We start from the raw sequence: 22,568 nt of genomic DNA, 5'->3' as shown, positions 1-22,568 counted from the left end.
ATTTCTTTATTTTAACTGGATTTTTTTGTGATTCAAAGATATCCTCGTTAATGAATGATAACATCATTTAGAAATAGAGTCATAAATGTTAAATAATAAATTTCATTTTGAATTTAAAATGAGAACTCTTAAAATTTAGAATTTTTTTCCATTCATATTCAAAAAAGAAATTACAATTATTACTTATCTATAAAGTTTATCATTTTTATTTGTTTGAAAATAAAAAAAATCTGATAAAAAAAATTAAAATATATATTTCTAAATTATAATAGATGCAAATTATTAATTTTTACTCAAAAAAATAGAAGAGTCTTTGAATACGTGTATGAGCGCGCACTTAAAGGCTAATATATAATAATATGATCGATAAATTGAGTGATGCCTAATAAAAAGAGTGAAATGATTTACCTTACACCATTCTTTGTATGAATTATAAAAATAAGCAAAAAAAAAAAAAAAAATCAATTTTCAGCTTGTTTTAGTTTATTAATTATGTATGTACTTTTTAAAAAAATATATATAACTATACTTATATCCACTCCAAGTCTCCTATTAGTTAATGAAAAAACAAGGTTGTACTCAACAAGCCAAAATACTCACATAAAATTTGTAAATAAAAAAAAAAAATTATCTCACAAATATAGCAATAACAAGGAAATTACAAATTTTTATAAACTATATAAATTAACGTGTCACTCAACACAAAAACACATTTTTATAATACTTTTTCAACAAATTATAGGTAGTTAATTGTTATTGGTTCAAATTTAAGCATACTACTAAACTTTCTTTTTTGTCCTACCAATAACAATCGTAATTCTTTCTCAAAAAAAAAAAAAAAATTAACAATTCGTAATTACGTGTCACTTAAGATTTATTATGAAAATGTTATAAAAAGATTGTCCACATCACAACTCTCCAAAAAGATAGCTCAATATTTTATTGCTAGGTTTTTTTTTTTTTTTTTGGTTAAGAATTGCTAGTTGTTGAAATGAATATTAATTATATTCCTTGTCCCCAAATTATAAATTGACACGTAACTAATGAAGATAAGATAATTAAAATATTATAAAATAATGTTTAGTATTTTTAAGGTAAATTTTGTACCATATGTAGTTGCCAACGCATCTTATTAACCATTATACTCCTTCTGAATTAAATCCAAATTCTCTGTATTATTGCTTGTCTATATAATTGCTCACTCGCACATTAACATTCTTCACTGCCAATACTCTCTCTCTCTCTCTCTCGCTCTCTCTTTATCTTTCTTTTTGTGTGTATGTATCTGTGGCTTCAAGATGAGAATAGGAATAGCTCCAATGTCAACGTGGTTGTTCTTGCTTAGTGTTGTTGTTATCCAATGCGTGGTGCTTCATGCAAGTGGTACTACAGAGCCCAAGAATGAAGGTTTATTCTCAGACCCAGAGACTGAGAGCATGAGTTTGGACAGTGGTGGACTTAGCAGAGACAAGTTTCCGAAGGGCTTTGTGTTCGGAACGGCCACTTCTGCATATCAAGTGGAAGGCATGGCCCACAAGGATGGTCGTGGGCCCAGCATTTGGGATACCTTTGTTAAAATTCCAGGTTATTTCTAATATCCATAACCATGTTAATCTAATTCTTCCATTCTTTTTTGCTTTTATTTCTTTTAAGAATCAATTCTTTTGAGTTAGCACTTAGTATATATAATTGGATATCAGTTATATTAAAACAAAAAACCAACACACGTTCACCAGCCACCATCACCGGCTCCACTAGAAAGAGATCACCAACGTTGTCATCGGCCATCCACTACTGCCGCCAGGTCCACACCTCAGCTGGCCAGCCAGTTACCAAAAAAAATAAAACCCAACACATCTTCACCGGTCACCACCAGCAAACAATCCATCAAAAATTCACTAGATACTCAACCCCAAATTGGTACATGTCAGTGCGTAACCTTTTGTCCGTACTTTGATTACCACAATTAATCGATCGGCATCACAGAAATTGAAAATTTTCAAGAATTGAAAGCCACGAAGCACCGTGCCACACAGTAGAATAAACACAACAAAACCCTGTGTTGGTAGGTGTGGAACTGGCGGCTGAGTTGTGGACCTAAGGTAGCCACTAAGGTAAGTGCTCTAAGCAGCATACAAAACATGGCAGCCGCTAAGGTAAGCCTGAAGCTTTTGATTGACAAAAAGAGTCACCAAGTGCTCTTCGCTGAAGCAGCAAAGGAATTGGTTGATTTCCTTATTACTATTCTCGCTCTGCCGATTGGACCGGTGATGGCGGCTGGTGAACATGTGTTGATTTTTTGTTTTAATTTTTTTAGGAAACTGGGCCCGTTTGGTAATCTAATCAACCCACATTTTTCACATTTCAAACATATTTACACATATTTCAACACACTTTTTTACTCACACGTATATTAAAAATATCCAAAATACCTTACTCAAACTTAGTTACCAAACCGGCCCAAAGTTCGGAATATAAAAAGCCAAAAAATTAGCATCTAATTAAATAGAATAACATGTGACAAATTTTTATTATTTATAGGGTATAAAGTGGAGTATGTAGTTATGTATTTTTTAAAGAGTTTGAATTCGATAAAAATAGGGTATAAAACTCATATTTTATACTACCTAATAAGAAATTGTCACATCAATATTTTATTTAAAATTTAATGTATCCAACCATACCTAATAACATCTCAATAAATTTTCAATCTAGTTGGATTTATATATGGGTATTATTCCTTGAAAAAAAATATGAGTATTAGAATTGATTAGATGCAATTATATTTATTCTTAAATATGTGATAAACTGATGTAGCATGTTAGGATTGAAAGGGTAATCCGTGAGTTTTACATTACATTTTTATAGAATTTAATCTCTTTTAAGACATACATTAATCATCTATTTTAAGAAAATTTTATAAGAAATTAAAAAAAAGTCATTTTTTCAATTTTTTACTAAAACCCTTTTTGAAAAGAAAAAAAGAAAAAGTAAAAGTAAGCTTTTAAAAAGCTTTATTTTATTTTATTGAAACAAAACCTGAAAGCTAAAAACAAAATGTGCACAAACAGACTGACATGTCTGACCTTTTTGCATGTGAGATTAATTAAAAGTAACTAAAAATAAGAAAAATAGAGAATTTCTTTCCTATAATTCGGAGGAAGTATTCTAACTTGATTCTCTTAATAAAAATAGGCATGTTAAAATTCGATTTGAATTAGTAGTGTCAAATATTTATTTATTAGTGCCACTTGTTTCAAATATTTAATATTTCACTTGAATTTGAAACAGGGATTGTTGCAAACAATGGGACTGCAGATGTTTCCGTGGACCAGTATCACCGTTATAAAGTAAGTGCTCTTATAGCAACGAAACAAGAAGGGTCCTTTGTTCTGCCTTTTTTAGAAAATAAAAATTGAGCTTACTATGACAAATTTTAAATATAAGTGTTTGTGGGGTGTGGGGTGCAAATCTCTTAAGAGGGAGCTTACACACAAATTTCATTGTGATTCCAATTATGCCATCAATTACTTAAGTGATCCTCAAGTCATTTTCAATTTGTCCCATGATGAAACTCATATTAATTAGTAATAATAATAATAATAATACAATTTGCACATCCAATGGCATCTAAAAGGGTCGGGTAACAGAGTCAACTTGAGCAGGGATTAACAGTAGCAGTAGCAAATTTTGATGCATCATTATAGCTATTTCTGATATAAGGGAAACTCTGAAATATAAAATGTTTCTGTTGTTACAGGAAGATATTGAAATAATGAAAAAGCTCAACTTTGATGCATACCGGTTCTCAATTTCATGGTCCAGAATTTTCCCAGGTAATTTCATCAGCATGTTTATTCATCACATCAGGTCATATTATGGTAATGCAATATTATTACTTGCCCTATTAAATCCTGTGTAACTCCTTGTTAATAATGTAGATGGAACCGGGAAAGTAAATCACAAAGGTGTGGCATACTACAATAGATTGATCAACTACTTGCTAAAAAGAGGTAAATTGCAATGGCCAAGTAAAAAAACAATTTCTCATAAGGGCAATTTGAGCTCCAACTCAAAATATTAAACTTGAGTATTCATACTATGTGATCAAAGAAGGGTATGATAATTGTATAACCACAATACCTCTAAATGTTCTGTAGGCATTACTCCATATGCAAATCTATACCATTATGATCTTCCCTTAGCACTTGAGAAGAAGTACAAGGGATTATTAAGTGACCAAGTCGTGTAAGTACCTAATAAATTTTTTATCATATATTTCCTTGTTAGAAAATTGAGGTTGATTAAATGTCCAACATAAGAAGTTGTTTCTATAAAGATTTGGAATTTGATAAAATTTTCAAACCTTACAGGAAAGACTTCGCCGATTATGCAGACTTCTGTTTCAGGACATTTGGAGACAGAGTGAAGAATTGGATGACATTTAATGAACCTAGGGTGGTCGCTGCTCTTGGATATGATAATGGGTTCTTTGCTCCTGGAAGGTGCTCCAAGCCATATGGAAATTGTACAGCTGGAAATTCTGCAACTGAGCCATATATTGTTGCCCATCATTTGATTTTAGCTCATGCAGCTGCAGTGCAGAGATATCGGGAAAAGTATCAAGTAAGATTAGCATTTTTTTTCTTTCAATAAGATGATTTTGTTTAATTCATTAAAAGGCATTAAAGCTTAATTTAACTAATATATATGTGATTTTCAGGAAAAACAAAAAGGAAGAATTGGAATTCTTTTGGATTTCGTTTGGTACGAACCTCTTACCAGATCTAAAGCTGACAACTATGCAGCTCAAAGAGCAAGAGACTTCCATGTTGGATGGTAAAAATCTTTAAGACCAACATTTATCTCCTCGTGTTTGGTGTCTTTGATCAAAACTTTCGGCCTTACTGATATAGTTACCATTGAAAAACTATTAGATAAAACTCATTTGTCATTGGTAGTGAGTTGGATATAAAACTTATTTTCAAAAATATATTATGCAATTGTGGAAAAATTCTATAAAACTATATATATATGGAATAGAAAACTAATGACATTTTCCTATTATTTATGAATAATTTGTAAGTAAATGGGAATAAGAGAAAAAAAAATAGAATTTTAGATACTACTCACAATTCTTTTTATATAAACAAAGAGCTTGGTTGTAATTGATCTTACTTCACATAGGTTTATTCATCCCATTGTATATGGTGAGTATCCAAGAACAATGCAATATATTGTTGGGGATAGACTACCCAAGTTCACAAAAGAGGAGGTTAAGATGGTGAAAGGTTCAATGGATTTTGTGGGCATCAACCAATATACTGCTTACTACACGTATGATCCACATAAATCAAAACCAAAAGTTTTAGGGTACCAGCAGGATTGGAATGCTGGATTTGCTTGTAAGTTATTCCCCTCCTCCTCTAAATTTAGTATATGAAAGTTATTTTGTCACTCAACCCTATTCATTTTGAACGGTATTTTCTAATGTCCTTTGCATTTTTCATTAACTTTGCAGATAAAAAGAAAGGAGTGCTTATTGGTCCAAAAGTAACTACAATCCAATCTTACACATCATTTCATAATTATGTCACTGCATAATTCAAATTTTAATTTTATTTATGTTTAATTGGACATTTGCAGGCAAATTCTTATTGGCTCTACAATGTACCATGGGGGTTGTACAAAGCCATAACGTACATAAAAGAGCATTATGGAAATCCTACTGTGATTCTATCTGAAAATGGTAGGAGTCGGTTACATGTCTTTTTAATTCTTCCTATTAAACTTTTGTATTTTGTTCATTATGTGAGTTGAAAGAAAATGAGTTTGAAATAAACATTGATGTTTGTTTTGCAGGCATGGATGACCCGGGTAATGTCACAATTTCTAAGGGATTGCACGACACTACTAGAATCAACTTCTACAAAGGCTATTTGACTCAATTGAAGACGGCCGTTGATGAAGGAGCAAATGTTGTTGGTTACTTTGCATGGTCATTGCTTGACAACTTTGAATGGAGATTAGGTTACACTTCAAGGTTTGGAATTGTCTATGTTGATTTCGCCAACCTCAAGAGGTATCCAAAGATGTCTGCCTATTGGTTCAAGCGTCTACTTCAAAGAAACAAGCATTAAGCAGCCAGCTATGTTCTTGTTAATTAGAAATGGTGTTATGCAGTAAAACTATAACTAATATCAAGGTACTAATGCAGGTGCTAAGGTTCTTCCCTTCTGTTTACTTTTACATTAATAAAGTTTTTTTTCTTTTTCTTTCTTAAACTGTAATCATATGGAAATAACCATGAAATTTTAAGAATGTCTTTCGATGACTTCTGCAATGATTGTTATGGCCTTGTGATGCGCACACCAAACATATGCAACCCTTATAGTTTACCAATGAGTACAGGGGACATTTTGCGAGGGTAAAATGCCAGTAAATTGCTTGGATTTGTAAATGCCAAAAGAAATGAAGGTGCAGAAAAAGTAGCATAAAATTCAAGACAAGTTTACAGGGAGATACATCCTAATCTCAATTCTTAAATAGTGATAGCCAAGAAAATGTTAAAAAAAATTCACTTGATAACAATCAAATTTAACACAACACTTGGGGCAACTCAGGACAATCCCTTGTGAGAAACCTAAACTAGATGTGCATTCCAAAGATACTCTCTTTCTTATCAAATCATCAACCGGTTGCTCATTCTTTATGTTATTAAGAACTTAAAAGATTCAATCTATGTTTAAGAAAGATAGCATCTTGTCACTGTATGATAAAATTACAGGACAACAACACTTTATGAGAAAATGGTTTCACCTATCTTATCATTGCTTATCTGAATTCTTCGGCAAATGCTACCCCAGTTTATGAATCATTTAACATGGTGAAGTCTTGCTTTTCAGTTTTGTTTTTCCCACCAAAGCTGAACCTATAGCTAGCTGGCAGCATTTCCTTTTATCATAGTTTTTTCAAATTTTGCATATTCTAATTGACATGTTTTCTCATGCTTAGATATCACATAAGCTATATTTTTAAGCCATTAGTCCTATTTATCGTTCACATTTTGTCTCCAGTTCCACTTCCAAACCATAATTTTAATGATCAAAAAACAAAAATGAGCTGCTCCAGCCTCCAGCAATCTTCTTCTTTGGATTGAATAAATGCTTGAAGGAACTCCTTAAGGAACTGAAAAATAAAGAAAGAAACAAAATATAGCTTACATAAAAATCAAAAGATTAAAGAAAAGAAATTCAAGATACTGCTCTTTTTACTCTCAGAGCTCTTGCTATTACTTTTCTTTGACTTCTCAATTTTCCCTCTCCTTTTTCTATCAGTGTCCTTTTTAAGCTTAGAATTTACACTCACTTGGGATGCCAAATTTATGCACAGGATGTCGGAGTCTTCTACCTCAGTTATACCTGAAACTTGTTCATGCTATCTGATCTGAGTGAATATTCCTGAGCCCTTCTTTTCCTAGAAGATTTGTCAAGAACCTCTAATGGAGTACCGCTATATAGAGTAACACACAAGACGTCCAAATTTTCAACACCAATCACGAAAAGATAATTCAATATTTTATTATTAGTTGTTGAAGTGATATTAATTAAATTCACTACCAAGTGAAATTGTAAACTATGGGATAAAGATATTAAAGCAATTTCAATATGCCTTATAAATGGACATGTCACCAACCACGAAAAGATGTTTTAGTATTTATTATTTATTGTTAGTTTCTCCAAAAAACAAAGGTATTTATTGTTAGTTGTAGAATTTTTTTTTTTTTTTTTAAGAATAGTAATTATTTTAACACACACACGGGAAGATGGGAAAAAGTCTCAAAGAAATTGATAGTAGTGTATATCCAAAATAACCTAACTGTTGAATTGATATTAATTAAACTCACTATCAAGTCAAATTGTTTTTTTTTTTTTTTTTTAGAGAAAAAAGTCAAATTGTAAACTATAGGATAAAGATATTATAATAATTTTAATACACCTTATAAATTGACATGTGACCGATTACAAATCAGTATTTACTATTTATTGTTAATTAATTCCTCAAAATAAGGAAAAAAAAAAGTATCTATTTTTAGTTGTTGAATTGATATTAATTATATTCATTGCCTAGTCAAACATGTAAACTAATAAACTAACATGTAATTAATCACAATAAGTATTTATTAGTGGTTAAAAAAATAGACTTAAAATAGCAATATTCAAATTCACTGTCAGTAAGATGATTAGTCTTTTTATTGTAAAATACTTGTAGTAACTTCACAGTATATATGTCACCCTCTGTCCTCCACGATGTGGCTGCCAACAAATCTTAATCATTATAAGATTGTCTTTTGGAGGAACTTTATTTAAGGTTATCCCTTCGTTGTCTCAGACATTATCTTTTCTTGACAAATGAGTACATTATTAAAGAGGATTTTTAAGAAAACTATCTCATGTTTCTAGCTACTTTAAAAATAACTTGGAATCCTTTCTTAGCGGAAAACAATCTTCTAAAACAAGAACCTTACTTTTAATAGAGTTTTTCATTGACCATAAATAGTTTTTTGTTAATTCATTTTTTTCTAATGCCACTAAAAAAACGCAAAAAAACTATCTTTATGTTAAAAAGAAACCGACAGTAAATCCCTATATAATTGCTTGTCTATATAGTTGCTCACTCTCACTCCTCAACATTCTTCACTACCAATACTCTCTCTCTCTCTCTCTTTATCTTTCTTTTTGTGTGTGTATATTAAAGATGAGAAGAGGAGCAATACCAATGCGGTTGTTGTTGGTTATTAGTGTTGTTGTTGTTGTTGGTGTTATCCAATTCCAATGTGCAAGTGCAGAGAGTGTGAGTTTGGAGACTGGTGGGCTGAGCAGAGACAAGTTTCCGAAGGGCTTTGTGTTCGGAACGGCGACGTCTGCATATCAAGTGGAAGGCATGGCCCACAAGGATGGTCGTGGGCCCAGCATTTGGGATGAATTCGTTAAAATTCCCGGTTAAATTTCTTATCTCCATAAAACCTTCTTCTTCTTCTGTTTTTGAGAAAAAATATTAAGCAAGAACCAAAATAATAATAATAACTATAATATTATTATTTTCTGAGAGTACAAATTATTTATTGTTGTCACTTATTTCAATAAATTATTATTATTATTTCACTTGAATTTGAAATAGGGGTTGTTGCAAACAATGCTACTGGAGAAGTTTCTGTGGACCAGTATCACCACTACAAAGTAAGTGATTTTTTCAGCAGAAGGGTCCTTTGTGCTGCCTATGAAAAAACATAGAAATTTAGCTCACTATTATTAATTCCATGGAGATTCCAATCATGCCATCACTTACTTCAGTACTGGTCCACACATCACTTTCAATTTGTCCTATGATTTATTATTTTTTTTGATAATTTGCAATAAAATTTTATTCCAAACTCCAAAGAACCAACCCAGAGGGCTACACAGAGGAGCCTAAGCCATTGGCTTGCTCCAACGAAATTACATAAGAGAAGACATTAGGTGCAGAGCCCAATACAAAACAATTAGTTAATCTATTTGTCCCCGTGATGAAACTCATAATAATAGTTATTAAATTCTACTAACATGCTCTAAGATTTGGGTTAATACTAATCAAGTCTATGACTTTTTATAACGGACCAATTTGATTCCTAAAGTCAACTATGACTAACTGGCTTAACAGTGTCTAAAGACTAAGTTGGCCTTAGAGACCAAATTTGTTGGTTTTGAAAAGTAAAGTCTTGAACCTGATTAGCATTAGCTCAAACATCTCGGAATATGTTAATACAATTTACCCTAATAATAAAATAATAATATTGAATTTGTACATGCAACCAATGACTTATTTAGGATTTTTCTTTTCTTCATAAAGTGTACATTTTAATTCATAATTGAGTAAAATTTCCTTAACGTGTACCCCTATTCATTAACCCCCATGTAATAAAATTTATAGTATTCAAGCACTTTCCATGTAAATAAAAACAAAGATATTTTTTTATTTTTGAGAAACAAAAAGAATTAGAAGCATGTATGTATATATCCGTGGATATTGTACACAAGCCTAGGAAGCAAAATGTTTGGATAGGCATGGTTTTGAAGTTTCCAAGCTTGTTTATTGTATGTTTACTCTATATTTGATGCGCAGAATTGGGTTGGCATGAACTAAACCATGACCAGCATGCATAGATAGGCTTCAAACTATTAAATCTGTCAAAATCGATTTCAATTTCAACCCTTGAAGCTAGGCTTCTCAACAAGGGAAGGTGATTTAAAACCCACATCCATAGATAATAGCAACGTGAAAATATCATTGTGATAGCTCTAACTAAAACATGTCATTTGAAATTAATAAGTGTCCTTTTTATTTTTATGGTTTGTTATCTTTTCCTACTTTCCCAAATAATTATTGGAAATTATTTTTTGGTGCTAAGTTTATTAAGAATGGTGTAGGAATGGCATCTAAAAGGGACGGGTAATGAAGTCAACTTGAGCAGGGATTAACAGTAGCATATTTAAATGCTTCATCATAGGTGATTATGTTATTAGGGAAACTCTAAAATATAAAATGTTTCTGTTGTTACAGGAAGATATTGAAATAATGGAAAAGCTCAACTTTGATGCATACCGGTTCTCAATTTCATGGTCCAGAATTTTCCCAGGTAATTCATCAGTATGTTTATTTATCACATCAGGTCATATTATGGTACACAACATTATTACTTGCACTATTAAATCCTGTATAACTCCTTGTTAATAATGTAGATGGAACCGGGAAAGTGAATCAGAAGGGTGTGGCATACTACAATAGGTTGATCAACTACATGCTCAAAAAAGGTAACTTGCAATGGCCAAGTAAAATAAATTTTGATTTGGGAAATTTTGAACTCAACTCAATGTTTTAAACTTGTGTCTTCATACTGTGTGATCAAAGAAGGGGATGACATCTGAATTGTATAACCACAAAACCTCTACATGTTCTGTAGGCATTACTCCATATGCAAACCTATACCATTATGATCTTCCCCTAGCACTTGAGAAGAAGTACCTGGGATTATTAAGTGACCAAGTGGTGTAAGTACCTCATAAAATTTTTACCATATATTTCCTTGTTAGAAAAATGAGATTGATTAAATTTCCAAAATAAGAGGGTATATATATATATATATATATGTAATTATTTGGAATTTGATATATATTTCAAACCCCACAGGAAAGACTTTGCCGATTATGCAGACTTCTGTTTCAAGACATTTGGAGACAGAGTGAAGAATTGGATGACATTTAATGAACCTAGGGTAGTGGCTGCTCTTGGTTATGATAATGGGATCTTTGCTCCTGGAAGGTGCTCCAAGGCATTTGGAAATTGTACAGCTGGAAATTCTGCAACTGAGCCATATATTGTTGCCCATCATTTGATTTTAGCTCATGCAGCTGCAGTGCAAAGATATCGTGAAAAGTATCAAGTAAGATTAGCATTTTTCTTTTGATAGGATGATTTTGTTATAATTCATTATTAGGCATGAAAGCTTAATTTAACTGATATATATATATATATATATATAAATTTTCAGGAAAAACAAAAAGGAAGGATTGGAATTCTCTTGGATTTTGTTTGGTATGAACCTTTTACAAGATCAAAAGCTGATAACTATGCAGCTCAAAGAGCAAGAGACTTCCATGTTGGATGGTAAAAATCTTTAAGACCTACATTTATCTCCTCATGTTTGTTGTATTTGATCAAAACTTTCAGCCCTCCTGATATATTTACCATTGGAAAACAATTAGATAAAACTCATTTGTCATTGGACGTGAGTTGCGTATAAAACTTATTTTCAAAAATATATTATGCAAAAGTATGGATAAATTTCATAAATGAATAGATTGTAATAAGTAATAACCATCCTACAAGAGAATAGAAAATAATTGACATTTTTCTATTATTTGAGAATAATTTGCTGGTAAATGGGAATAACAGAATAAAATAGAATTTTAGATACTACTTCAAAATTCTTTATATATAAACAAAGAGCTTGGTTATAATTGATCTTACTTCACATAGGTTTATTCATCCCATCGTATATGGTGAGTATCCAAGAACAATGCAAGATATTGTTGGGGATAGACTACCCAAGTTCACAAAAGAGGAGGTTAAGATGGTGAAAGGTTCAATGGATTTTGTGGGCATCAATCAATATACTGCTTTCTATATGTATGATCCACATCAACCAAAATCAAAAGATTTGGGCTACCAGCAGGAATGGAATGTTGGATTTGCTTGTAAGTTATTCCCCTCTTCCTCCAAATTTAGTATTTGTAAGTTATTTTGCCACTCAAGCCTATTCTTTTTAACAGTATTTTCTAATGACCTTTGTGATTATCATGAACGTTGCAGATGAAAAGAATGGAGTGCCTATTGGTCCAAGGGTAATTACAACCTAATCATACACATAATTTCTTAATTATGTCAATGCACAATGCAAATTTCAATTTTATTTATGTTTAATTGCACATTTGCAGGCAAATTCTAATTGGCTCTACATTGTACCATGGGGTTTATACAAAGCCATAACATATATAAAAGAACGCTATGGAAACCCTACTGTGATTTTATCTGAAAATGGTAGGCATCAGCTACATGTCTTTGTGCCTATTAAAAATTCGTATTTTGTTCATTATGTGAGTTGAAAGAAAACAAGAAAACAAGTTTGAAATAAACATTGATGTTTATTTTGCAGGCATGGATGACCCTGGAAATGTCACAATTTCTAAGGGATTGCACGACACTACGAGAATCAACTACTATAGAGCCTATTTGACTCAATTGAAGAAGGCAGTTGATGAAGGAGCAAATGTTATTGGTTACTTTGCATGGTCATTGCTTGACAACTTTGAATGGAGATCAGGTTACACTTCAAGGTTTGGAATTGTCTATATTGATTACACCAACCTCAAGAGGTATCCAAAGATGTCTGCCTATTGGTTCCAGCGTCTACTTCAGAGAAACAAGCATTAAGCAGTCAGCTATGTTCTTGTTAATAAGAAATGGTGTTATTCTGTAAAACTATAACTAATATCAAGGTACTAAGCTTCCTACCTGGTGCTTTGATTCTTCCCTTCTATTTTCTTCGACATTAATAATGTTTTTTTTTTTTTAAATTGTATTAATATGAAAAGAACCATGAAATTTCAAGAATTTATTTTGATGACTTCTGCAATGATTTGTTATGGCCTTGTGATGCACAGACCGAACATATGCAGCTCTTATAGTTTACCAATCAATACAGTGGGCATTATGCACTGGCAAAATGCCAGTAAACTACTTGGATTTGTAAATGCCAAAAGAAATGATAGTGCAAAATAAGTTGCATGGAATTCAAGACGAGTTTACAAGGAGATACATCCTAACCTCAATTCTTAAATAGTGAAGGCCAAGGAAATGTCAGAAAAATCACTTGATAACAATCAAATTTTACACAACACTTGAAGCGACTCTGGACAATCCCTTGTAAGAAACCTAAACTTGATGTATGTTCCAAGGATACTCTCTTTCTTACCAAATCAACTGGGAGCCCATTCTTTATGAACTTAAAAAGATTCAATTTATGTTTAAAAAAGATAGCATCTTGTCACTGTATGAGAAAATTACAAGACAACAACACTTTCTAAGAATATGGCTTCATCTATTTTATCACTGCTTATCTGAATTCTTCTGCAAATGCTACCTCAGTTTGAGTCATTTAACATGGTGAAGTCTTCCTTCCCAGTTTTGTATTTCCACCAAGGCAGAACCTATAGCTGGCTGGCAGTATTTCCTTTTATCATAGTTTTTTCAAATTCTGCATATTCTGATTTACATGTTTTCTCATGCTTACCCTAGATTTAACTATTTTTAGATGTCACATAAGCTATACTTTTAAGTCATTAGTCCTGTATAACGTTTACATTTTCTCCAGTTCCACTGCCAAACTGTCATTTTAATGAGCCAAAAAAAAGACCTGCTCCAGAAATCTTCTTCTTTGAACTGAATACATGCTTCGAGGAACTTAAAGAACTGGAAAAGAAAAAAGAAACAAAATATAGCTTACATAAAAATCAAAAGATTAAACACGAGAGAAGAAATTCAAGATACTGCTCTTTTTATTCTCAGAGCTCTTGCAATTACTTTTCTTTGACTTCTCAGTTTTCCCTCTCCTTTTTCCATCAGTGGCCTTTATAGGCTTAGAATTTACACTCTCTTGGGATTCCAAATTTATGCACAGGATGTCTGCGTCTTCTACCTCAGTTATCCCTGAAACTTGTTCAGCTGTCTGATCTGAGCATATATCACTGAGCCTTCTTTTCCTGGAAGATTTGTCAAGAACCTCTAATGGAGTACTGCTATATGGAGTAACACACAAGATGTCAAAATTTTCAACATCAATTGCAACTGAAACTTGTTCAGTCATGCTCTCTACTTGATCCAACTGGATTTCATCACACTTCATTTTCTTGAATGGATTGTTGTCAGGGACCTTCATTAGATTTCTGTTCTGAACCATTGAACTATCTACCGTTTTATGAATTTCCAATGGCATAACTAGTTTCTCTAGTGCTGCAGCTTCCTTCAAATATTTACCTTCATTTGAAACTAACATTTGCTTCTCTGTAAATCAATCAATGTGCAAAAAAAATATTTAGTTTGTAGACCATTTTTCATCTATAGTATTCATATACGCACATCCATATGTATGCCCACATACAATCATACATACGTAGTTAAAAAATAAAAATAAAAAAAAAACACATACACACACAACAATGCATTAATGTATGCATGCAGGCGTATATCAGATACATCAATGTATGCAGGCACATAACTTCATCATTCTCATGCTTACATCAGTGTGTGCATTTGTTGTGTCGTGTGTATATAGAGAACTTTGGGATTTGCAAATGGGCCAAAAGCAGTCATTGTACTTGCTTTCTTCATTTGGTTAGTAAAATTGTTTATTTGCCACTCATTGGTGCTATCTGAAACCAATAAGCTTGCCTGCAATATTATGTTCTCTGGTTTTATGGGAGGAAAAGACTGTGAAGCAGCTCTCTTGTGTAGATACCACAGCAGCTTCGGGTCTTGAAAGTTGACAAGAGGCTTGGATCACAATTGGATCTGGATGACATCCAGAACTTACGAAATGATCAAACGCCTCCATGCTTATAGGGTCTAAATTTCCTTCAGCAATGGCAGTAGCAACTGATGGAGGCATTTCTCTAATTCCATTCATAATCAGTTAAGGAAAATTTGAACATCTGACATAACCCTTGATGCAACTAGCAACAGTTCAAGGACAAACAAGTTTAACACCAAATAAATAAATAAATTGTGGTCTAGTTTCAATATGGAACCTCATGGCTACTATCATAGGATACTTTTACTTTATTGATTCTTAGTATTAAGTTTCTTTAGGTTAGAAAATAGAAAGTTTTTGCTGCAGTTTTAAAGAAGTTATACTAGAATAGGGGTATATTGGTAATTTCTAGATTTTCTAGAATGTGCTGCAAGCCTGTAATAGGTTGAACCAGAGGCCCATCTGGTTTACTTTATGTGTTGAGTCAGTTTCTATTGGATTTAGATGTTCTTCAGTACTTCTATTTTATATTAGGAGCCCTAGTATTTCTATGAAATAATTATAGGAGTCCTAGTCTTTATAGGAAAGGGTTTGACGATAACCTATACAGAAGCTTCTGTGTTAGTCTAACAATTGAGATAGAGAGAGGTTGAGTTTAATAAAATTCCTTGAGTTAAATAAAATTCCATACTCTTATCTTAAGCTAAGATGTGATTGGCTTCTTCTTCCTAAGTACAATTGCTTATGGAACCTAGACGTGATTGTTAGAACTTATCTTCTTCTTCTTTTCTTGTTCACTTTTCAATTTCAACTGCAAACAACTATCAAATTCCCTCCAATATCCATTGAGAATACAATATTTTATTTTCAATAGATATTGGAGAAAATACAATCTTTAATTTCAGGGCTCTTCTTTAGAAAGGTTCCTTATGTTATATAAAATAAATAGATGCATAAATAAAAACTTTGTTATTTACCCAATCTTGCCTAAATCCTTAAACACCAAACCCTATCTAAGAACCCTTCAAGATCTTGTCTTGTCAAGAACCATAATGTACTACTGAATTCTAAAGATTCTCAGAATTGGTGGTAGAGCCCACTAAAGCTTCCATCCTGCACCCCCCCCCCCCCCCCGGCGGGCGGGTTCTCAAATATTAGCAGTTGCCTTTTAGCAAGAAAAGTTTCATAGGTGATCATGTCAAACAGAACAAACTTTCCTATGTTCAAACCTCAAACTAATTGAACTTTGATAACTATGTCATGTCCTAGGACTTAGAATGGAGGCTTATGATCTATGGTTTATGGTGTTTGACATAGTAACATTGCTGAAAAGGAGTTGTCTTGATAGATGGCTTCACAGTATATTAGAATCAAGGGAAACACTAATTAAATGACAAAACAAAGGATACGGTCCCAAGAATTCAAGCTCTCCATTCAGAAACTGTAGAAGCTTTTCTGGAAGCGGTTTCATATGTTTGAGCTTTTTAGTGTCAACATCATATCTGCATATAGTTAAACAAGAAAGGCAGTATTAATCACTAACAGAAGGGGGAGAAGCCCGTATGCATTCACAAACATGCGAGACAGTTAATGAGGAATGGTTAACGGATTATTCAAATTTCACAAACCACACACATTTGGGCATGCTGGAAAACTGCAACTGCTTCTCTGAAAGATTTTAAGTAATCTTCAGGCATAAGATTGCCCTTCTCAAGCTTCAAAACTGATAGAACCTGTAAACATGGCACACATGATATTAGTAACACCAATGCCATAATAGAATGAATCATTTACATCACCCACATCTCTAAAATTATAAATCAATAAAGCAAAGTAGAAACAAAAATAACACAACAGTATCAATACTACCTAGTTAAAAATAGACATGAAATCATACACACAGGGATGTTTTGAAGAGTTTCTTGATAATTCAATAAGTCCATTTGGAAAGTTTATAAGTTTTTTTAATTAATTGTGGCTTTCTGAAAATCTACTAGTCTTTTTAACAGATTAAAGTCCCTATGCAAATTCACAAAGTTCCAGTAATTGAAGGCATATTTTAATTTTAAATTCAAAATAAAAAAGTAAACTCTCAAATGTGATCAAAATCTTATCAGTTATCTGAATTCCAACTCAAATCCAATAACCAATGCAGTAATGTTACTAAAGCCTAGTATCAGTTTTGAGGTTGGTCAAAGTCAAGCAATGGGTGGAAATAAGTATTCTGATTCCTGAAAATGAATATAGTCTAAAAACATGATAGAAAATAAAGCAATTTTCCCACTTCTTTGAATATAAATCTTTTTTGCTAACTTCCCATTCTTTTTGCTAAATACAACGGTGGCACCAAGCTTAATCAGACATGATGTACTTCCGAGCTCATAAATGTGGAGAACCAAGCTCCAAACTTTTATGGAAATTTTGTTCAACCTTTGGATGCCGAGATGGCATAAGAAAATAATTGAAACAAACACTTTAAACTCCTATCTTGCTTTGCATTGCTTTCAATAAGAACTCAACAGAGCATACAGTGGTCTTGAGGTTTTCTATTGCCTATAAACCTGGAAACAGATTAAGAGACCTCAATTTCTTCTCTGCTTTACCACAGTTTTCTCAAGAAAATGAATAGACATAAGCAGAACAAATTACAGATGTAGAAGACCTGTCTAATTCAACAAGTATTAGCACCTGTCTTGTAGACTTCCTCAAAGAGGCAGCCAACAGAAAACCAATCAATCTCCTCAGGAAGTATATTTGATGGCAACAAGCCAACAACCAAATTATTTCATTTTCCTAGTGAGCTAATAAAATTTCTAATCTGTTCGAAGCTTACCTTGCATCATGATCTGATCAAGGAACTATTTCTAAATAGCCTAAAGGATTACTTTTGAAAAGAATTCCAATTTTATCTTACATTTAACATAAGAAGCTAAAAATCTTTTTGAGTTGTTATCATCTGCAACCCACCAGCTACTCCTCTGATGAAACATAAACATATTTGATATCCTAATTCCCAGAATAAGGGCAAGATCCAGCTAGTTATCTTATGATTATGTACATCAATGATATTAAACATTATTCAGAAGCAAGTTACTGATACTTACACGGTCTAAGTTCCGGTACTTGGAAACCAAGGCATAAGCTTTTCCAATCCCAATTCCAGGAACAGATGGAAGGAAATCACAGCCGGCTATAACACACATACCTGTGAAAAGGCCACAATCTAATTTGGTCATTGTTTCAAATGCATCTAAAATGAAACCACTAAGAAACTGAGATACTGTTTTTACTCATCAGATAGAAAGAGGAACTAATTTCAGCTTTCACATTTATCAAACAAACTTCTTGATGAAAATAGGTGGAAGGGTATTATCCACTTTAGACGCATGAGTGGAGCAACGCATGTCAGCATATGAGGTACAGAACCCCGTCATTTGTTCAAAATCAATTTTTATTTGGTATGCATGTGTTTTCTATGCATTTATTGATGTTATGCTGGACGCCCTCAATTAAGTCCACCCTTTAAATTTTTTTCATGAATACAAACTTTTTTTTTGCCGTAAAAAACATACAACTAAACCTGTAAGCATGTTATGTCACACTGAACCCACCTGTGAACAATTCCATATCTAAGTTTCGAAAGGAAGGTTTACGAGCCACTGAATCAAAAACATTGTTAAGCACTATCTCTTCACCATTCCCGAATCGGTCCATCTTAAACACAATCTGTTTGCAACCAATGCAAATCAAAACAAAACAACACCAGCATTTTTAATGAGTAAATGAAAATGAAGTCATCAGGAGAGCAGTAGACCTCTGCCTGCATCATATCAAATAATTGTGGGAGATCTTACAGCTTGGCAACCATATGCCACTAGATCACTGTCTTCTGTAATCACTGCTACAATTCCACCCTTTTCTGGTTCAAGGCTGCACAGATATGCTAACTGAGCATCAGCCTCATATGGAGCTACCACATATTCAATGTTTTCTGATCTAAGAACCTGAAAGGTCACCAGTGACACATTTACTAGCATTGAATTAGGTCCCAAAGCTTGTTAAAATCTAAGTGATACTCAGAAAGAATTGGGAACTTCTAACAAATAAAAATGCAAGGCCTAGAGTCCTAGAAGATGCATATAGCTAATAGTGATATGATAATTAGGTACCTGTATCACTTGATGTGCCATGGATGGATTGATACTCACTGCCCTCTGCAAGATAATGACAGTAGAAATTGAATTTTCAGTAGTTTTTTAAAACATATATAGGAAGAACACCATGAGAATATTAAAGAAGAAGATTATGCTTGCTAATGCAGTGAACTGTAAGTAATGCTTTAAAAATTTGTACCTAAGAAAGACTACTGACCCTACTAAACAAGCACTCACATGATACATTATTGTTTTACCGAACAGTCAAACAGTTGCTCAAATTTGAACTATTTTTCCATATCAAATCAAATTATTCATAAGTTTGAACAAGATTTAGTAAGGTAGATAGGTATAGATTGAGCTCATTTAAGGCAAACTGTACTAACCAAATATGTTTAAATATTATTAAATGATTTTACATTCAATAATCTGCAATCTATCAGGGTATTAAAGAAAGTGGTTCTGCTCTACCTCCAATATAAATGTTGAAAATGCCACATGTTAGGTCCCACTTATTAAGGGAAATGTTGGGCCCAAACATGAAGAATAGTGTTAGAATATTAATTAAGTAATGATATTCATCATTTCCTAACAACTTAAACTTTTAAAACAATCGGTAATTTATCACATTAACTCAATAAGAGACATAATAAGTATGTATGGTAGTTTACAAGGTAGATAGGCATTTCTCCAATTACTTAAACAATCAAACAAAAAAAGCAGAAAATAGCTGCGGCTAATAGTACCTGGAAGAGCTCAATGGCAGCACTAACATTCCCTTCTTTAAGCTTTACCATTGCTAAATCATGATTAGCTTTCCTTTTTCTGAATCAATAACACAATTACAAAATATTTTATAATTTTTTTTTTTTTTTTTAAAAAAAAATCAAACCTTTCAAACAAATTCCGCATTATCGAAATGAAGCTTGTATTAGAACATTGACAAAAACACAAATGTGGATACATGCCTATGCCGATCATCCTCGGTGGCGGCCTTACACGGAATATTTCCGCCATCGAAAACGACAACGGGCGTTATCTTATGGTGTCGAAGCAGATTAATTCGGTGCATAAAGTATTCTATGTACCGCATTTTCTTATTGTTGTCTGAATTCAGACAAAGCTCCATGCTACATGAATAAGCTGCCCCAAAAAAAAAAAAAAAAAAAAAAAATCCCAATAATTATTTTGTTAATTTCTTTCCAACCCAATAAAATAAATTAAACAATAATACCAATAGCAACTTAAATCATAAATATTGAAGAAAGTTACCTCCTTTGTGAAGCCATGAATACGCGTCAATACCCACCTGCCAAAAAAAAAAAAAAAAACCATTAAAAGATGTCCTATTCACCATAAATAGTTTTATAGCTCAACTGACATTTTCTGATCCAACTATCGAATTGAAAATAAATAAAAGAGTATAGGATATTTACACGCTTGCCGGCGTATTTTTTGATGTGAATGGGTTCAATGTGGGGCTTCATGAATCTGAGCAGATCTTTGATACCCATTTGCAGCTCACCTTCAAATATTTCTGGGTTTTGCTTAGGTTTATCTCTCTCTCTCTCTCTTTCTTTCTTTTTTTTTCTTTTTTTTTTTTTTGGTTTGTTTGTTTGTTTGTTTGGGTTTAAAAAATAGCAGAAGGAAAGGGAATGAAGAAACTTGAATATATTATAAGGAGGAGAAAATGGCGGGAAGGGGGAGCAAATGTTGTCAAATTTACAATATTTCAGCTGAGTCAAATGGAAGAGTGCCGCGTGTGATGATGGTGTTGTGGCGCTTATTGATTGGTTTGTGATTTGGATTTTTGTGTATGTGAGGAGGGTAATACGGTCTTTCTGTATAGCTCTTTTACCGCGTGTTCCTTTTTGAAATTTTTAATACGTGAGGAAATCTCGCGCGCGATTTTCTTTCCAATATGGGGAATTCCCACGCTCGGTTTTGGCACGTGGGGATACAATTGTGTAGTCCTGTTTTGCATTTTTTTTTTTTTTCTTGGTTACATATTTTGTCATCAAATGCTGTGATTTTGGAGCAAAGAGCAATACCTGTGTTTCTGTCCTACTTAAAATGAGGAGAATTTGGAGTATATTATAAGGGGAAAAAGGAAAAAAAAAAAAAAAAAACAACAACAACAACAACAATTTAAGCATATTTGCTTGAATAATGCTACTACACAAAACTCCCAACTTGCTCATGGGGCGAGTTATGAGTGTTGAGTTCATGTGAGTTCACAACTCTATCACTCACAATTTGCCACGTGATTAACAAGTCTCAATTTTAACTTTTTTCTTTCATTTTTTTTAGAGTGGTGATAATTACACACTGTGTGTATGAGATACACAATATTACATAAGTTGAAATCTTGATTTAAAAACAAGTTAAAATTGTGAAATCATGTTTTTAATTATGTGCAACTATTAGTCTGTAACAAGAATTAGCCTTCTTTTTGTGCCTAATCCTCCGAACTACTGAGTCTTTTAAATGTGTCCTAATCGATGAGCTATATCTTCTTCTTTGTTCAATGTCACCCCCATAGAAAGCTTCTATTTAATTTGTTAGAATCTTCGTAAAATTTTACTAGGGAGATGAATGCATTGTATAACGTGGGTACTTATGGCAGTGGAAAAGTTCACAAGTGAAACTTCATGCCATTGACAAAAAGAATCTGGCTTTCCAACCCGACAACTTCAGATGTTATCCACTATATACTTACATGCTTTTATAATTTATATCCCTCCCATCACTAGTACTGTTAGTGCTACCAAAGGATAGGATGTAAGTTAATGTTACCAATTGCAACATCCTTTCTGCCATTGTACAATTGTCATAGTCATTGCCGCAAGTCCCATAACCAGCCCCACTAGTAACTGACCTTTTCCTTTCGTTTTCATGGTTATTGTGTTGCAATTACCAGCACCACAATAATGTCATGGAGGATGCCCTTCCTTTACATCAATGCCAGCACCCACCAGGTTGCCATGGAGGCTGAAAAGACTTAAGTGTGAAATTTATGAGAAAGAATAAAGGCTTTAGATTGGTAGCAATCTTATTACAGTTGATGCTCTAGTAATGTTAGTTTTTTATTTGGGTGATGTGGGTGTCTAAGCTCTAAAACTCTTAAAACCCTCAAGTCTATGTAATATCTCGACCAACACACATTAGGTAATTAGAGTAATGAATCTCTTGGAGGTGGCCTTAACTAATTAGGAGTTTTGTACCTAAGACCTCATGGGAGTATGAGACATTGGGACGTGGAGATATAAACAGCTAGTAGTCATCTGAAA

At 32.9% G+C, this 22,568-nt stretch overlaps 3 protein-coding genes across 3 annotated transcripts; 2 read left to right on the top strand and 1 right to left on the bottom strand.

Annotated features, from left to right (window-relative positions):
- The first annotated feature begins 1,149 nt into the window (after positions 1–1,149).
- LOC115962504 (beta-glucosidase 44-like) lies at positions 1,150–6,343 on the top strand. The gene is made up of 11 exons (XM_031081350.1): positions 1,150–1,584; positions 3,292–3,350; positions 3,761–3,836; positions 3,942–4,013; positions 4,161–4,248; positions 4,374–4,626; positions 4,724–4,839; positions 5,188–5,405; positions 5,522–5,553; positions 5,647–5,749; positions 5,863–6,343. Exons 1-11 carry the CDS (start codon positions 1,299–1,301, stop codon positions 6,138–6,140), a joined length of 1,581 nt encoding a protein of 526 aa, XP_030937210.1. The 5' UTR covers positions 1,150–1,298; the 3' UTR covers positions 6,141–6,343.
- A 2,229-nt stretch (positions 6,344–8,572) lies between these two features.
- Positions 8,573–13,213, top strand: LOC115962502 (beta-glucosidase 44-like). Its single transcript, XM_031081349.1, has 11 exons — positions 8,573–9,001; positions 9,181–9,239; positions 10,600–10,675; positions 10,779–10,850; positions 11,000–11,087; positions 11,227–11,479; positions 11,588–11,703; positions 12,076–12,293; positions 12,409–12,440; positions 12,534–12,636; positions 12,752–13,213. Exons 1-11 carry the CDS (start codon positions 8,758–8,760, stop codon positions 13,027–13,029), a joined length of 1,539 nt encoding a protein of 512 aa, XP_030937209.1. The 5' UTR covers positions 8,573–8,757; the 3' UTR covers positions 13,030–13,213.
- Positions 13,214–14,083: 870 nt separating this feature from the next.
- Positions 14,084–20,909, bottom strand: LOC115962501 (exonuclease 1). Its single transcript, XM_031081348.1, has 12 exons — positions 20,715–20,909; positions 20,551–20,587; positions 20,247–20,421; positions 20,025–20,103; positions 19,294–19,338; positions 18,979–19,128; positions 18,736–18,850; positions 18,229–18,329; positions 16,760–16,857; positions 16,534–16,626; positions 15,046–15,266; positions 14,084–14,658 (listed from the first exon to the last, which is right to left on the bottom strand). Exons 1-12 carry the CDS (start codon positions 20,790–20,792, stop codon positions 14,117–14,119), a joined length of 1,734 nt encoding a protein of 577 aa, XP_030937208.1. The 5' UTR covers positions 20,793–20,909; the 3' UTR covers positions 14,084–14,116.
- Positions 20,910–22,568: the final 1,659 nt, after the last annotated feature.

This window comes from Quercus lobata, chromosome 10, assembly GCF_001633185.2.
Source record: "Quercus lobata isolate SW786 chromosome 10, ValleyOak3.0 Primary Assembly, whole genome shotgun sequence".
Classification (NCBI taxonomy): domain Eukaryota; kingdom Viridiplantae; phylum Streptophyta; class Magnoliopsida; order Fagales; family Fagaceae; genus Quercus; species Quercus lobata.
The sequence above is the reverse complement of the archived record's forward strand: the minus strand, read 5'-3'. Positions and strand labels throughout refer to the sequence as shown.

Coding starts and splice junctions, on each gene's coding strand:
- LOC115962504 (XM_031081350.1), top strand. CDS start 1,299: ATGAGAATAGGAATAGCTCCAATGTCAACGTGGTTGTTCTTGCTTAGT. Junction 5,406..5,521: donor TTGGAATGCTGGATTTGCTT/GTAAGTTATTCC, acceptor TTAACTTTGCAG/ATAAAAAGAAAGGAGTGCTT. Junction 5,750..5,862: donor TGTGATTCTATCTGAAAATG/GTAGGAGTCGGT, acceptor TTTGTTTTGCAG/GCATGGATGACCCGGGTAAT.
- LOC115962502 (XM_031081349.1), top strand. CDS start 8,758: ATGAGAAGAGGAGCAATACCAATGCGGTTGTTGTTGGTTATTAGTGTT. Junction 12,294..12,408: donor ATGGAATGTTGGATTTGCTT/GTAAGTTATTCC, acceptor TGAACGTTGCAG/ATGAAAAGAATGGAGTGCCT. Junction 12,441..12,533: donor GAGTGCCTATTGGTCCAAGG/GTAATTACAACC, acceptor GCACATTTGCAG/GCAAATTCTAATTGGCTCTA.
- LOC115962501 (XM_031081348.1), bottom strand. CDS start 20,792: ATGGGTATCAAAGATCTGCTCAGATTCATGAAGCCCCACATTGAACCC. Junction 20,422..20,550: donor TTCATGGCTTCACAAAGGAG/GTAACTTTCTTC, acceptor TTTTTGGGGCAG/CTTATTCATGTAGCATGGAG. Junction 19,339..20,024: donor CTGCCATTGAGCTCTTCCAG/GTACTATTAGCC, acceptor ATTATCTTGCAG/AGGGCAGTGAGTATCAATCC.